This window comes from Melanotaenia boesemani, chromosome 6 (genome assembly GCF_017639745.1).
Source record: "Melanotaenia boesemani isolate fMelBoe1 chromosome 6, fMelBoe1.pri, whole genome shotgun sequence".
NCBI classification, from domain to species: Eukaryota; Metazoa; Chordata; class Actinopteri; order Atheriniformes; family Melanotaeniidae; genus Melanotaenia; species Melanotaenia boesemani.
Window position 1 is genome coordinate 10,337,788 of NC_055687.1, and position 16,320 is coordinate 10,354,107.

General features: G+C 36.8%; 2 protein-coding genes across 3 annotated transcripts in view; one reads left to right on the forward strand and one right to left on the reverse strand.

Annotated features, from left to right (window-relative positions):
* atg5 (ATG5 autophagy related 5 homolog (S. cerevisiae)) overlaps nucleotides 1-11,109 on the reverse strand; it is a 35,222-nt gene extending 24,113 nt beyond the window's left edge. Inside the window, exons 1-6 of one of the 2 annotated variants that reach the window (XM_041988071.1) lie at nucleotides 10,838-11,109; nucleotides 10,226-10,411; nucleotides 9,122-9,249; nucleotides 6,493-6,571; nucleotides 6,011-6,173; nucleotides 3,709-3,803 (exon numbers count right to left, since the gene is read on the reverse strand). In XM_041988071.1, the coding sequence (XP_041844005.1) occupies nucleotides 3,709-3,803; nucleotides 6,011-6,173; nucleotides 6,493-6,571; nucleotides 9,122-9,249; nucleotides 10,226-10,333 (573 nt within the window). In that variant the 5' untranslated portion in view covers nucleotides 10,334-10,411; nucleotides 10,838-11,109. Of the gene's footprint in view, nucleotides 1-3,708; nucleotides 3,804-6,010; nucleotides 6,174-6,492; nucleotides 6,572-9,121; nucleotides 9,250-10,225; nucleotides 10,415-10,837 lie in introns of both variants that reach the window. The other variant, XM_041988070.1, reaches the window with a different exon arrangement.
* A 57-nt stretch (nucleotides 11,110-11,166) lies between these two features.
* On the forward strand, nucleotides 11,167-14,762 carry dctn3 (dynactin 3 (p22)). Its single transcript, XM_041988072.1, has 7 exons — nucleotides 11,167-11,328; nucleotides 12,289-12,373; nucleotides 12,832-12,918; nucleotides 13,056-13,139; nucleotides 13,563-13,621; nucleotides 13,716-13,775; nucleotides 14,025-14,762. The coding sequence occupies exons 1-7, from the start codon at nucleotides 11,227-11,229 to the stop codon at nucleotides 14,109-14,111; spliced, it is 564 nt and encodes a 187-aa protein (XP_041844006.1). The 5' UTR covers nucleotides 11,167-11,226; the 3' UTR covers nucleotides 14,112-14,762.
* The last annotated feature ends 1,558 nt before the right edge of the window (nucleotides 14,763-16,320 follow it).

Genomic DNA, 16,320 nt, shown 5'->3' on the forward strand with positions numbered 1-16,320 from the left:
TATTAATTTAATAGATAAGTAAACACAAGCACTACAGCTGCTGTCAGATTCCCCTGAGCAACTGTTCAGAAGCCAGATTCATTCATTTATCACTGCTGTGTGTGTCACTCCACGAATGTGACTGCAGCAGTTCACACTTCTGTCATGTCGAAAGTGATATGTCTTTGTTACAAGGCCTGACCGAGTCTAAATGCCATCTCAAAATGTTACGGAAAATCACCAGTGGGTTGATTTATTTACCACTAGATTAATGGAAAGCAGCATATGTGTGAAATGGGCTTGAATAGCTGCTTTCACATGGCAAGACTCTTTTCACAGACAGCGCTATAGTCTCACCAAGATGCCCTCATTTTGCCTCCATTGCATGTTTATAAAGAGCAGAGGAAGCATAGCATCAATCGTGCCAACTCACTTTTAGAAAACCATCCCACCTCTGTTAATTCACAAATACAATAGTTCACAAATACAATAGTGAAGGTGCAACTCCTTAACCGAGCAGACCAGGGCTGTTTTATGCGTAGGTACAGAGACTGAATTGGGCGTGTTGTTGTTTAGCCTCTGAATGAGGCAGGTGGCAGAAACACAGCCATATTAATAGGAGTGACAGCATACGCTAGCATGACTGGACATGTGACACATCATAACTATCCACAACGGCAGCTATCTGAAAGTACAACGCTGCCCCAACGCTGTTTGATTCATAGGAATGATGTGTCATCCTAGAGCAAGATCTCTGGGTAAACAACACCGGTATTTTCGCCTTCTTCTATCTCCTCTATCAACTTTCTTTTCTCCTTAGAGCCCACATTGAGTGTTATTTGGTCTTGCCACAACAAAACAATAAAAAGAAGAGACCTACAAACAACTATACACACAAAATATCCTCTGCAGCTGCAACACCAGCTCTGCTCAGTTCCAACATGCATTTAAACTTTTCTACAACCATTTATTCATTTTAGCTTGCTTAGGAGTTTTTCTTTTCTTTAATATGACATGAAATCTGCTAATTGTGACCAGAATCTTCCTTTTCCTTCTCCAGTTTCATTAACATTCCCAAAATTAAGAAAGATATAAATATCTTGATAATTTAAGTAGTGATGTGTGCAAAAACAAATCATGAAGGGTGGCAGATAATCTCCTGGGTTTGTCAAACTAAAATTCAAAATAACTATAAAGTTTACTGATGCTAAATTAACAACATACTTGTTGCTCTAGTTTTGTTTACAGAGTTTTATTGTGCAGTGGAGAATTATTAATGCTCCTACAACTATAAGCAGTTCACTCAAAACAAACATCTAAAGCATCTGCAACAATGAAAGAAACTGAAATGCAAAATACTGAATGTTATGTGTTTAAAGTTCTTCCAATTTGTCTTGGATTTTAAACTTCCTGTGGAGCAACATGTGGACAGTTATGGACAGTAAAAGTGGTAAAGTGCTGCAGAAACTTGCTATAATGAGTATTTTTAAGTTCATAATGAACTAATTTAGTTTACATTCTTCTCCAGACTTTCCAGACCTTCTTTAGTTGTAAATATTTAGCAGACTGTGAGATTAAAACCACACAGTCTCCACAAAAATCCAAACTTTTCAGGAATTCTGCTTATTTTCTGCAGCGTATTTGGAACTCACACAGTGAAGTTGTGACCGACTTTGATGTTGCAATTGTCATGAAACCAGCACAGCTCATAAATGACCATGGAAACTTTCAATTCAGCCATAACACCCACCCAAAGCTGGAATGGTCTGGGTTTCTTCTACCCGCCAGCCGTTAGATGGCTTTAGGGCTGCAACAAGTGCACGTCTGAGAGGGCGGGTTGTGTTGGTTGGACTGCATGTTTGAGTCTGCCACTTTAAAGGGTTATGTTTTATTACTAACGACAAGAATGTTTTAGTTGAAGCGTAACATGGTTTATGTATGTACCGAAGATATAAAAGTAAAAACAAAAGGCTTGAACTTAATGCAAAAAAAGTCAGTGTTGACAGCGATTGACAGCTGATCCTCCGCCCCTGTTGTTTTGCAAAATGTAAATGCAGCCATATGTGGAGCTTTGCAGGTCACATTAAAACATAACACGCTTAATAATAAATCATCAGGCTGGGAAACTACCAGCTGTTGCAGCAGACATGGTGGTGGAAAAATATGCTTGTAGGAAAGTTCATTCTATCATCATTTTACATAGACGTCCTGCTCTGCTCTTTACAGCTACAAATCTCTTTATGTTCCATGAGATGACACTTAACACAGTCATTTAAGGCTACAAGCAATTTTTGTTGGTTTTCAGCTTCACTCTAAGACATTATTTTTCCTAACTTGTCTTGACAGGCCCTTAATTCTTAAGTTGCTTAATAGACTGACAGCGACCAGGGGGGTTCTGTTTGTTGCAACTTCACATCAAGGCTGAATGAACTTAAAAGCTTGAAGCAGAGATTCAACTCAACATGTTCTGTTAAAAAAATCCAGATGTGTTCAAACTCATTTACTTGACTCGACTGTTTGATTCTTCAGCAAACCGTACAATTAAAACTGCCTTTCAACACTACTGCTCTAAATTATTCCTTCACAATTAGCTCTCTTCCAATCAGATTTTTATATAACTCATTCTCTGTTGTTCCTGACTTCTTCAAAACCCTTCAAGTTGCTAAGTTAATTTTCCACACTGTTTTTCAACACTTGACTCAAAGTGCATTTTTCCCTGCTGTCTGGCTTGCAGCCGGCTAATGTTTTCCGGGCAAGAATCAGCCGATTATTCATCCTGGCATCTTTCGTATTTGTCCTCCAAAGGGACTTTTTACCTGAGTCAGGATAAAGCTTACACGGGCTCGGTGGAAACACCCGACCTGAAGTTGTTTGTCTGAGTTTGCCTCTTCGTTCCCGACAGAACCCTCAGGCTCGCCCACTAGCTCACCTTGAGGCAGTGTGACTGCACACATCCATAGAAATGGGTAGTATTTAATGCAAGTGAAATTGTTCCTTCCAAAACCACATCACATTGTTCTATGGGGGTTTTTTTCTAGAGTGTGAGGGGCTTTCATTATTTAGAAGGTGGCTGTTATATCAGGGGTCAAAAGGGAAGCGCATGTTAGAGCATGTGTGGTGAGGTTATTAGGTAGGGAAAATGAAAGGTTTCTTTATATGTGGAAAACTGTGGATTACCCCATAAAGGATGTTAGAAACACCTACTCTAAATTCACTTACTCATGTGGTTCAAAGGCAAATATTGCAGCATGTTAGATAGACTGAGATAATATGACTATTCTTGTTTAGTAGAGACATGTATGATGTCCAGTATGGAGGACTGACAGTTGGAGCATTTTCTTATATGTCTACCTTTAAGTCTGAGTATGGTCAAACCTACTCACTGTAGGTCATTAAGATGATTACATGGGTTTCAATAAAAGAAAAAAACTAAGTCTGTTTCCTCACTTTTTACTTGCCAGATTGATATTGTGAATATAGAGCATAATAACCTGTAGAGTCGACTAACCCATGAGACAAAATTAATCAGTATATGGCTGGAAGTGATTTCCCTGCTGAAGCAATGCTAAGTTTTACACTGGCCTCTGGCTCCATCTACAGGTATGAAAGGATAAACATCAAAATAATATTTGCCTCTAAACTTAGTACACAAATTATGTACAACAAGATCAAAGGTTTTGTTAAAAAAAAAAAAAAAAGCAACTTCTTTAATATATGTGTGTGTGTTACCTGGTATATTCTGAAGGGGATGTATCTGAAGCCTCCCTCCTCAGTGGGATATTCCATCAGCTTCCTGTTCATGGCCCAGAACTGGTCAAATTTATCTGAAGCAACCACACACACACACACACCAGCAACTGTAAAAATCACTCATTGTTGACTTAAAACAACTTTTCCAGAGTTAACTGCACAAGACAATGCCTTCACTTTTCAGACATACAAGACTTTTTAATGTGGTTGTCTTAATTTTTTATGTCATAGTGATCATTTTACAACATTCAAGCAGTTTCTTTAACTGATTTGAAATTCAGGCGCTTTCAAAGAAACTCCTAATAAATTATAGGTCAGGTTGCCTTAAAGGACGACAGTAATGCTAAATCTAGCAAAATAACGTGATAAAAAATAGAAGCTGAGGGGGAAAGTCCATGTCCAATGCATGCCTACTTTACCTTGTTAAAAGAACGGTGACTGATTTCAGTTGACTTTATTTATGTGAAACATTGATTTCCATCCACCTGTGTTATGTGACGTTCATAGAAAGGAAAACATAGACTTCTAAAGGTTAGTTGAAATTCAGTAGTAAAGGTCACTGCCAGCTAAGTAGGAGACATAGGAAAGTCTTTTGGTTGAAGTGTCTTTAAAAAAAAAAAAAAAAAAAAAAAAGATTCACCACAACATGTGCTGGTTTCAAACTCTACATATGAACCTGTTATTTTTATTTCTCTCTGGGACGAAAATTTGAGTCCTTTCTGTTTCTGGTCTCTTTTGGATGTGAAAGTTTTAGCTTAAAGTTTCATCTCTCACTTTCACCTTTAACGTTATCTCCTTTGTTCTGGATTAGTTAAAAAATCTGACAGCAGCATCTGTTTAATTAAGTTAAACAGCCATGAACCAAACCCTGAACTTTAATCCCCCTGCTTATCTATTGCTCCTCCACTGACCATTTCTTTCCCACTATTCTCTAAAAGGATTTGAGACTTCTTTCTCTTTCACACTATTAGTTTCTAGGGAAAGTAGAAGCAAGATAAGCAGCTGAAGTTTTGCTGGTGAAAGGCCCCTGGGATTTTTTGCAAATTTTTTTTTTTAAAACATTCTCACTGCCACATGTACAGCACACAGTTTTGACAGTTTAAGCCAATATATATATATATATATATATATATATATATATATATATATATATATATATATATATATATATATATATATATATATATATATATATATATACATACATATAAATAATTGTATATATTTACATTTAATATAAATTTTATTTAATTTAAATTAAAAAAAATATTTAATTTCTACATAATTTATAATTAACAAAGTAGTTTTTTATTTATATTATTTTATTTCAGTTTCTTGTTTTTGAATTTGAATGTTTTGCTTTTTCATTTTCAGAAGACAGATTTGGACATTTCAAAGTTAAATTAAATTTCTTATTCATCTATAAATTAATCAATAGATAAGATGATTTAAAAAATAATTAGCTGAAGCAATGTAAAAAAAAAGCAAAGCAGTGTTGATATTTTACTTTCAGGAGTTAAAATATTTAAATAGGTAAAATTTAAATAAGTAACATCTATATGTAAAATTTTGGGAGAAAAGAAAAAAATTTCTCTGCTAACAATAAGAAATTATAAGGAATTACAGATAAAAAGGTCAGGTTATTATAATAAATAAATTCCCGGCGGGGGCCGAGGGCAGCTACGTTAGTAGTAACCTGGTTGATCAACTTGATCTTGAGTAATTCCGGGAAACTCTTGCAACCTTCTTTTAGTTTTGTTTTCACAGACTATCACAAGCCTTAAACGGATCCCCACACAGAAATGTGGCCCATACGTCCCCACAGCAACTCCCACATTAAAAGCTTCCAGTGGATAGCCCAACAACCCGAACTTCACCTACACAAAACATCACATCCGAGCAACAGCCATCACAATCACAACTAACACCCATGAGGAAATAAATTTATCCTGACAGATGGGTGGAAACAGAAAGGGAAAATATCAGTGGGAAGTGAACTTATGACAAGTTTTGGCTTCCGAGACTGCAATCATATTCTAAGAATCTGAATGTATTTAATGTATCTGTAAGAACATCCCAGCCAAAAATGACCTTGTATGTGGCGTGTTCCAGAAGATAATAGGTAAATTCTTGCAGTGTGTGTGCTTGCATGTGTGTAGGTGGATAAGCTGCAAGAAGATGAGAACACTGGTGGCTCTGAGTGCTAATGAGTGACTGGGTGTCACTTCCCCTGCCAGCTGTCTGTTGTCTTTCTTCTCCATAATGTGAGCACGTGTCTCACCGTTCTGCAGGCCCATCCACAGCTGTTTATGATCTTTCTTCTGCATGTCATTGACCACTTGGCTCTTGTGCTTCAAAGCGTCAGCCTCCTTGATGCTGGACATGAAGTGGGCCTCTATCACAGAGTTGCTTGGACAGTGGAGCAGGTCCTGATCTGGAAAACTCTGACATGCAAACATTTTATAAAAAGTTAGGTTATTATTCTTGCTCATTCATAGTCATTTTACACAAACACAAATCTTTAATTTAGCTTCATGGTTGTGTCCAACTGGTATTGCAAGTTTACCATTTTGATTTGTGCTGTTTGTAGTTTGGAAGGTAATAAAGAGTGTTTTTAACCATTTTTTTTTACAGCTCTGTTAATACTGGGGACAGATTGAAGCCTAAAGACTGAACCAAAGCAATAAAAACCAAAACTATGCTTAAGAAAGATCAAGGGTTAAAAAAAAGCTGCAAAGCCCACACATTCTGATTGGCTCTTACCTTAAAGTGCACAGTGATGCTCCAGGGTAAGACAGTGTGAGAGGCATGCAGGTCGAACAGAACTCCTATTGGATAGTGCCTTGAATCCAAGGTATTACAAACAGAAAATAATGTTAATAGAAGAAAATGTTTCAAGTAGCACTTAATTTATTACAGTGAATAATTAGGTAAAGTGACTATTTTAGCTCCCACTGTTCAACCCAATTATAATGTAACCAGTCTTTCAAGGGCGGTAACTTAGTTAAAGGTGGTGTTCTTGAAAATGTCATATAATACGATAAATAACAGTAATTCCTTCACTGAGCGACGAGAAAAAAACTGAGTAAGTCTTTTGTGAAGGATAGTTTTGCTGTTCAAACATAATCAACCTGTCTAGAGGTCCATGGCTTTTAGTTGTCAGTGGGCAATAATCACAGTCTGTAGAAGAAATATAAATCCAGATATGTGGTCTAATGTTTTATTTCCATTGTTCCAGTATTATTTATTTGTCAAGCTGCTAAAGGACAGCTGGAAGGCAAAATTTGAAAGGAAATGTTATTTTATTATTTAATTTCTAGAAAGAAGCCTCCCAAGTCCAGGTAAAGGTCCTATAGCCAGAGTTAATAAGTAGGATTTATTTATTCTTTACATAGCAGAGGGGATTTAGTTAGAATGGCATTTCTTGGTTACATTACTTTGTTTTTATATTATTTTGTTATGTTGGCATTAAAAGATGGAAATAAATCAAACTTAAAGACCTGTTAAGAGTGTTCATGTGGTTTTGCAACGTTATAGTGTTGAGAAATTATTTAACACAGAATAATAGTGATAATCGTAAAATTGGCATAATTTCTTTAACAATAATCGTACTGAGAAAATCCTGTGGCATCCCTACAACGCACTAGCTGTTAATAGATCAAAACTAACGAAAAAATATTACAGGTTATCAAACAATAAAGATCATAAAGTGGTATTTTAAAGGTCCCATATTATACACTTTATTCCCAATCTGAGACCATTCATTAATATCTAAATGAAATATTTCCGCCATGGTATGGACAAATCGACCCTCAGTTTGAGTGCAGCGGCTTCTCTTCACCTCCCTCTTTTTAGCAGCTTCAGAAATGTGCCGTTTATGGTGGGCGGAACCCTGGTGGAGCAGCTCAGCTGTTGGCTCCGCCCATCGCATCGCCCGTCATGAGGTGATTGACAGGTTAATATATTTTCAAGCTATCAGACTAATAAGGCCGAAACGATAAAATAACTGCCAGCTCTTACCTCTCCAGCTGTGTCACGGACAGTTGGTATTGAACCTGGCTTCAGCTTCAAACGGTTGGCGAAGCCTGCTTTCCATGCCCCCATGTTGTGGAAACAGTCCTCTTTGAAATGCTGGCCACAGACATGCAAAACCTTTGGAAGTTTTCCGGGTACATTTCCTCCAAAAATAAAATTAATCCACTCAGTCCTCGTGGGTTCAGTGGATGGAAGTAAAAAAACGTTTTCGTGTTCATTTATGCAGCCACAAACAGAACAGTGCTTCTGTCGCTTAGCCATGTCCGCTAACGAGGGTTGCCGAAGAGGGAAAAACACTGGGCGCTAGGTGATTTTTAGAGGGCGGGCTTTGAGAGCCGGTAGACGGGTCCATCGCTCTGTGGGGAGTGGTTATTGTCCCTCATGACGTCATAACGTACACGCTTTCAAACAAGCTCATTTCAGCGCTTACTTCCCTAGAGGTGGAGCAGGGGGGAGAGAGAGCGCCTGAAAGAGTTTCACACTTACGGGTCTCCTACACATGCGGGGGGACCAGTATGACTGTTCCAAAACCATTAAAAAGTGAATTTTGCATAATATGGGACCTTTAAAACTATACAGCTTAAAAAAGGCATGAATATATTGCACTGGTAATATATTTAGATTTAACTTAAGACAAAATAAGCAGCATATTATACTTTTTAAGAAACTAAAACTAATAAATGATGATAAACAATTAATGATTAAACTTTAATAAAAAGCTTCTCATTTTCTCCACTGTTTTTGAATTGACTATGGTTTCTTTACGTTCAGTTATTCAACGTTACTGTTGCAATAGTGACACCTTGTGGCCTAATTTGTGCCTGCAGTCTTTTAACTGGCGTGGCTGCTGACATGTGGTTAGAGTAGCAAAAGAAGCAAAGAAACTCCAGTTCACACAAGCTGAGACTTCTATTATGGGTGAGTATGAAGAGTCAAAGTACTTCTATTGCAAGCGCTTCCTTGCAATAGAAGATTAATCCAAAGATATAATCCCATAAAACAGATTGTAATTAGATTTTAGTTTGAGAAATAAAAATGACGTCTATTTACTCAGTGACAGCTAAATTCCACACTGTGCAAGTGTGCTGGTTATACTGCTAGTTGTAATTTTATATGGTTAAGATAAAAAAAATCTTCCTTAGAAATCAGGTAAAAAATGTATATAAACAATGAAAGTTGTAACAGAAAAAATACAATAAATTGCTTTTATAATATGCTTTTGAGTACAAAATAAGTATATAAAGTAAGAAATAAAAAGCTCTGTCTGTGTATCAACCCACAATGCACCAACACATACCCAACCTTTTCCCCCTGAGAAAACTACTAAAATCAGTTCCTGTAACAATCACTCTCTCACCATTTGAGTGGTGTTCCTTCATACTCAAACCACATCTCCTCCACGTCCTCTGCCCTCATCACTTTGAGGAAGTGCTTTTTCACTTTGTCTGTAACCAGAGGTAGATAGCTCACCCTGGGTAGCAGCAGCTGAAAAAGCCAAGAGGATAGAGGAAGACACATTATTAAAACAGTCTGAGCTGCAGAGGCCCTTCAGGCCAAATTCTAAGTGCCCAACTAGTATGACATGAACAAAAATCCAGTCTGTGTAGGCATTCCTGTTTTGTACTCATGATTTCACAGATTGTTTTTTAAATCTTGCAAAACTTGAAGAGATAGATAAAAATAGAAATAAAGTGAAATATAGAGGAGTGAAATGAAGTGATTTTAGGTTAAAAAAAAGCTAGAGTTTGTACATAAATAAGTAAACACAATGAATATATACAAGTCAGGTTGATAGTGACAGCAACAAGTGGCACGTGTCAAAATTAAGTGGCCTGTAGGTGTCAGTCTTTTACCCTCCCTAGTGTCCTGTCAAACAGTCTAATTGCCCTGGGTAGGAAGGATTTTCTGAGTCTGTCTGTAGAGCAACTCAGTGACAGCAGCCTGCTGCTGAACGCGCTCTGTTGTGCTGTGATGGGAACATGCAGAGGGTGGCTGACATCATCAATGATGGCCAGCAGCTTGTCCAATGTCCTCCTCTCTGCAACTGCCACAACACACTCCAGCTCCATCCCCACCACAGAGCTAGCATGTCTGATCAGTCTATCTAGTCTGTTACATCCTGGTCTACACCCTCCTGTAATGATGGTTGCAGTTCACTGACTAGTAAGACTTTTTCCCATCTTTTTCCACTTTTAAATGATCAGTGAAAGAACTGTGTTTATATTCTTTTATTTCAATGTGATAGAAGAAGCTGACAACCTATTTTTATCTTTCATACACTAGTTAACATGAACATCAATCAGACTAATGAAAAGTAAACATAATCAATCTATCTAATTGTATGTCATATGAGGAGTTTTTGACTCAGCAGGTGCAAGCGAATCTCAAAATCATTTGTTAGGCCTATTTTTTCCCCAGGTTTGCTTGTTGCCATGTGAGATCAGAGTATTTTTCTACTTACATAGTAGGGCTCTGCCTCTCTTTCAGTAACCTCATCCGGGTTCAGTGTGAAGCAGGTGGGTATCCGGCCAAACCAAACGTCTCTCAACACGTCCTTGTCATCTGCCATGCTGTTGATGCTCCCAGTGACACATAAAGAATAAATTCCTCCAACACAGAGCCCTGAGTCCGAAAGGTAAACGACTTCCTGCTGTCAGGAATAGAGCAGAACAGACCGTAACATAATCACATTAAAGTTTAAGCATTAATATGCCTGCCTCAATCAAGAGAGGAATGCAGCAAAGGCTAGCACAACCCTGAATAAAATAACTTGACTTGAAGTCTGACAATGACACATATATGATAAACTATCAATTGAATTATTACCAAGTCATAGAGGCAGCAACTTCCCTGTTGGACTTTCAAACTAACCACACGCCTGTCAACTACGCAACTGTAATGCCAAAACTGACGTTAGCTTGAAAGCTAGGTGCGCTAACTTAGCTGATGGAAATGTAGCAAAGAATAGCTTATCGTGAACTAATGTGCTAGCTTATAGGTTACTGCTAATACTTCTCGTGAAAATCTGCTCCTTGTGCATGAAAGGAGGATGTGTTAAGTGCGAACGCCTTACTTTTTGTCGATGTTTTGTAGTCACCCTACAGTAGTCAGGAGGGCCCTTTCTGTCAGTGTGTTATCTTTCTCTCTACTATCACTTTACCGGAAAACAGCTTACAATTCACCGCATAACAGCGACACTCTGCGACCAAATATTTCACTCTGCATGCTACAAAAAACACATTCAAATATTTATTCTAGCCGTGCTTTAAAATGACTGACACCTTCAGTTGATTTAAGAACTCATTACTGTATTCAAATTGTTTAAAAAGGTAAAAGATAATGTATTTTCCAGTGACCTGTGCGGAATTTCCAAACCTTTGGGAAACGTCATCAATGCGCGACGCGACTTGTAAATACGTTTAAGCAGCTAGGTTTTTGTAGTGCTCGTTGGTAGCTTCAAGAATGGATAAGAAGTTAGATACGGACAGCCTTCAAATGCGTCTTCAGGCGCTAGAGAATCGAGTGTATGGCGAAAGAAGAAACAAAAGCGGAAAACCTGTTAAGGTTCGCAAATAATAACTTATAAATGGAGGGCTGTATTGAAAAAAGTCTTTTGCTAGCTACCTATTCGCTTAGTACAAAAACGATGATTCTGTCATTGGGTGCGGGGGAACGCCCTGTCTGTTTTTCTACACAGTATTGTATGGTAACGGTTCAAAACAAGTGTTAGCAGAATCTGACAGGTATTTAAATTCAGTCTGAGATAATAAAATTTACATTTAATCTAGCAGCTGCACTGTTAGCTATTTAGCCTGTACTTGGTTAACTGTCATCTAGCTGTCAGTTCCATAAGCTAAATTTATGTGTGCGCGTGCGTGCATGAGTAGAATATTATTAATAACATTAAAGTATCACTTATCATATATGATACATTCATTTTCTACATGAATTGTATCGCTGAAATAAGCTGAAATGCTTTGTTTCCGAACATATAGAAAATCGAATTAAAGCTATGCAGCTCTGGGCTATGCGATGGTAGCAACATTTTTCTAAAGAGGGTCTGGCTCACCAGTGCATGTGACAAACATTTAGCTTACAAAGAGGCATTGAAGTTTGGTAACTTTTTAGCAGATGAGGTTTCTTAGGACCACAAAGCCTTATTTATTATATTTTAACTTGATATCACTATGGATGGCTAATAATTGTTATTCCTGGTCTGTTGGACTTGTAACATTAATATACTTAGAACCTTTAGGTTTTTATGCTGTAAGACAATTCTTTATTTTTATGAGAATAAACTTTAAATAGTCACAAATGTGGTGGTGAGGAAGTTGAAAGGAGAAAAGTGCACCAAATGAAAATGCTTTCCTTTCATTGTGTTTTAGCCACTGCAACTGATCATTTGTAATTTTTTGTTAGATGTCAAGCACAGTTGTACATATTCCACAAGAAGGCGGATTCTGACGTTCCTATACATTTGCTAATCACCAGCATTAAAACTGATCTGTGCATTTTGTCCTGTAGTGTGCAGAATCTGTGGCCAGGATTCAATCAGGTCTGACCAACACAGCCAACAAGAGAGAAAGAGTAAAGATCCTACACAAGAAAAGTAAGTCACTCCATAGAGTCAGCCATATGCTGCATACATTCTTTTATTTCAGATAGATACTCCTTTATGTTAGGACATACATGTGTCACACTTTGGGTTTTGACTTTTAATCCCTTTATTTATTAGACTTTTAATTCATTTGACATAGAATAGAATATAACTTTATTTTTATTGCAACATGGACAATGAATTAGAGTTTAATAGGGAGGAAGAAGGGTATTATGCACTGTAAGTATTTGAACCAAAGGGTGATATTTAATGTGTTATGCTGATTGAGAATTATAGGCCCACCAACAATTCTACTGTCATTTTAAGTGAGTTCTGAACATTTGAATGTCAGTGTTTGCATGTGATTTCCAAAGAGAAGTGACAATGTGTTTACAGGATTTCCCCCCTTATTTGATTAAAACTGTGGTTGTTGAATTTTTAACCTATTCATTGGCGTGTGTGTGGTGCAGTTGAGGACCTGATGAAATACCTGGACCCCCAGTTTACTGACCACATCTCTGTACCAGATGCCATGAAACTGGAGTTTATCCTTGCTGGTAAGTGCCAGAAGACCACTAAATGAGGAAAATTAAAATAATCGTAATCATCAAAAGTTTTATGACCCAAGTGTTATTATACTTATTTAAATATATGTAAAACTTGGTGTGCTTATTTAATGTCTTTGTCTGTACAGAGGAAGAGTTCCTGCTTTCTCAAGCTGCTTTGCTGGAACAGGTCAACAACTTGCAACCACTGTTGGACAGCACCTATATCAGAGGTTTGAATCCAGCAGGAAGCATACTAATCAAATTAACTTAAATCTCCACTGTAATATTAGCTTTTAATCTCCACTATGAAGTGTTTTTTTAGCCTATAATCATTGGATATGCAACATGAGTTAACACCCAGATGAAGAGAGTTCACTCTGCTCATCTTGTTACAGTGCAATGTTCCAGAAAAACCTGCGTCCTTGGATTCACAAAGTTATTATTTGACACTTACTACCAACATTTGCACAGACTATTCACCCTCCAGGGTTGTATTGTCGGTTTCAGGCCTAATTATTCAATAATTTCCTTTTCATTTTTTAGTTTTTTTCCTTGTTTTATTATATGGTATTAATACTACAAGAATAGAACAATAATGCTATGTATTGTCTCTGTATCATTAAGTCTGTGTCATCTGTTTTGCTTCTTTGCAGATGTACCTGAACATGCAACCAAGCTGCAGCGTCTGTCGCAGATTCACATTAAAGAACAGGTAGCTTGTTCTCTTCGTCTCTCCATCTACAGCTTTAAGTCATTCTATATTTATAGATCATACTCATTTATTTGTTTGTTTGCCTAACTTTTAGGACCAAACTGAAGCTCAGTCGATTGAAGTGAAGAAGCTATTTGAGGAATACAACAAAATGGTACCGTTTACTTCTGTATTTGCACTTCAAAATTAAATCAATAACCAGACATGAAAAGTCATAGAAATCCAAATTGTATTTTTTATTTATTTATTTTGGTCATTATAAAATTTTCATAAAGTTGGGTCTTTCTTGGGATAAAAAAATAATACATATATATACTCATGCTCTTAAACAAATTTATCTTTATAACATTAATTGTTGCTGGCACAACTCATGACACAATAACATCTGACCTCTGATTGGCAGATGTTCCTGCTGTCCAAGCAGTTCACTCAGTGGGATGAGACCCTGAGGAAGATGGAGGAGGCCAAAGGCATCCGACCTGTGGAGTAGTTACAGATACACTTAAGATGAAGATGGTGATGATGAAGAAGCCTGCATTACGGAGTTAGCTCGTTTTTAGATGTGTCACATTATGTAGCTCCTTCTACCCCAGGAAAATCTAAAGAGAAATTGCATCACTACATTTCTTTCTGGTTGTTAATTGATCAGTAAACATTTCACTGGATCAGGTGATACGAGTGTATTCTTCTTCCATTGTATTTAGTCTTATGGCTCTCCCACCTGTTTCTCAAACGCCATCTTTTACTGTATAATTTTCACAAACCCAGTCAAACAATAAAACGTATGTAAAGAAATATAAAAACTGGTGGAATGAACTGGGTGTTGTTTGACTCTGTCATCTGAAAAAATGTACCCCTTCATATGAGCTGTAACTCAAACAGCTGAGATGCTGCTGTTATTTATTGAATAGTACAGCTTTGTATTGCTTTGTATTGACTAGTAATGCATTCCAATACTGCAATCCTGTCAGATGACTAATGCTTTACCTTATTCTCATGCATACATCTTCAAAACGTGATACTTTACTTCTGGACACCACCTCAAATGTAAAATTTGGTTTTAAAATGTTCATTATGTCTATTTTGCATACAGCATGGCTGCAGTCAACATGGTAATTAAATATTTGTTCTGTGATTATTATGAATGTGTGATGTCTTTATTTTTAATCTATTTTCTAATTAAACCCAAAAAAAAATGATAAAAATAATAATAATAAAGTTGATGGTAGACCATGCATTTTATCTCTGCTGTCACACTGAGTCATTGGTACTTAGAAGAACCTTAGACCTTTCAGATAGGGGTGTTGAGCTGCATTTTTATTTGTTCTTCAGGTTTTCAAAACATTTTTGCCTTGAATATAGCTTTCCTGAATGGTGGGGCCTCACCAGTAATGATGAACTTGTAAAGGAGAAAATAAGTAACCCATCAAGAACAAATAGAGTTGTGTCAAAGTATCCAAGGCCAAGACATTAGATACTGCCTCTGATTGAAGTGTATGAATGCACTACCTAGGCTGTAAAGTGTATATAGAGTTGTACGTCCTGCATTGTGATGAAGGTTGACTTTGGTTTTGAAAAAATGTCCCTGTTTGAACCTCTCAATGTGTTTTGAGATCTTTCTGTAAATTCTTAAATTAAGGGTGCTGAATTGGTCTCCTGCTGCCAAAGCAGAGGCTGTTACCAGTCTGATGGAAGTATCAACAGAACAAAAATATGTAAGGACTTAGCTCCATTTGTAGCATTGACTTGAAGCTCAATATTCCACACTAACCAATGTTTTTATAGTGCATTCTTCCGGAATGATGATCTGGATAGTTTATATATCTTTATGGTGTAAGATTTATCATTAATCAGTCACTTGCCTGCAATTTTACCTCATTCTGCAGTACAACCATTGTATGGGGAATCCCAGGCAATTGTTAAGACTATGTATGGATTTGAAGTTGGTAACAGTTGTGATGGAGTACACAATCAACAGCTCTCATGTTCAGTACTGTCAACAAATGTCGCTCTTGTCTTTTGGTCTGTTTAGCCATCACGGTAACCTGGCTAACTTTGGCTAATCATCCACACTGAGTTTACACATTTTGACTTTGTAAGATCCTCTTCTGTAACTACATAAAAAAGCCACACCTGTTTTATTTATTTACCAATGTTAGTGACGATCTCATGGAAAAAGAAAGAAGGCTTATCTTTGTATGAATGGAATTACCTGGGGGATATATATATATATATATATATATATATATATATATATATATATATATATATATATATATACAGTACGTGGAGAGACTGAGGAGGGAAAAAAAGTTGGAAACTGCTGTTGCTTTCCCCAACTGCTTACAAATTAAGTAGCTCTTTGCACAAGTTTTGCATCATACTAATTTCACCCCATATCCAAAATGTTCAGTGTTTGTGTTTCTTTGTACCTCATGAAACTTTGATTCCCACTGGTGATGTTAAAGAAATGGTTGCATTACCTGATACATTTAATTATTTTTGTCACTATTTTAATAAGGATAATGACTTATAAAAAATGTAATTCAAGACAACTGTGGCATTTACCTTATGGGTTTTAAAACTTAAAAATATTTTAAGAAAAAGCTATTTGAGTTTAAGTTTTCTCAACTTCAGATTACTTTCATGCAGAATACAAATTTCAGCATGAAGAACTACCTAAATAAAGGGTACAATGT

What these genes read in the sequence shown, in the direction of transcription:
- dctn3 (XM_041988072.1), top strand. Translation starts at nt 11,227, where the DNA reads ATGGATAAGAAGTTAGATACGGACAGCCTTCAAATGCGTCTTCAGGCG. An exon ending in AAAGCGGAAAACCTGTTAAG is followed by an intron (nt 11,329 to 12,288) that starts GTTCGCAAATAA and finishes TTTGTCCTGTAG; the next exon opens with TGTGCAGAATCTGTGGCCAG. An exon ending in ACTGGAGTTTATCCTTGCTG is followed by an intron (nt 12,919 to 13,055) that starts GTAAGTGCCAGA and finishes TTGTCTGTACAG; the next exon opens with AGGAAGAGTTCCTGCTTTCT.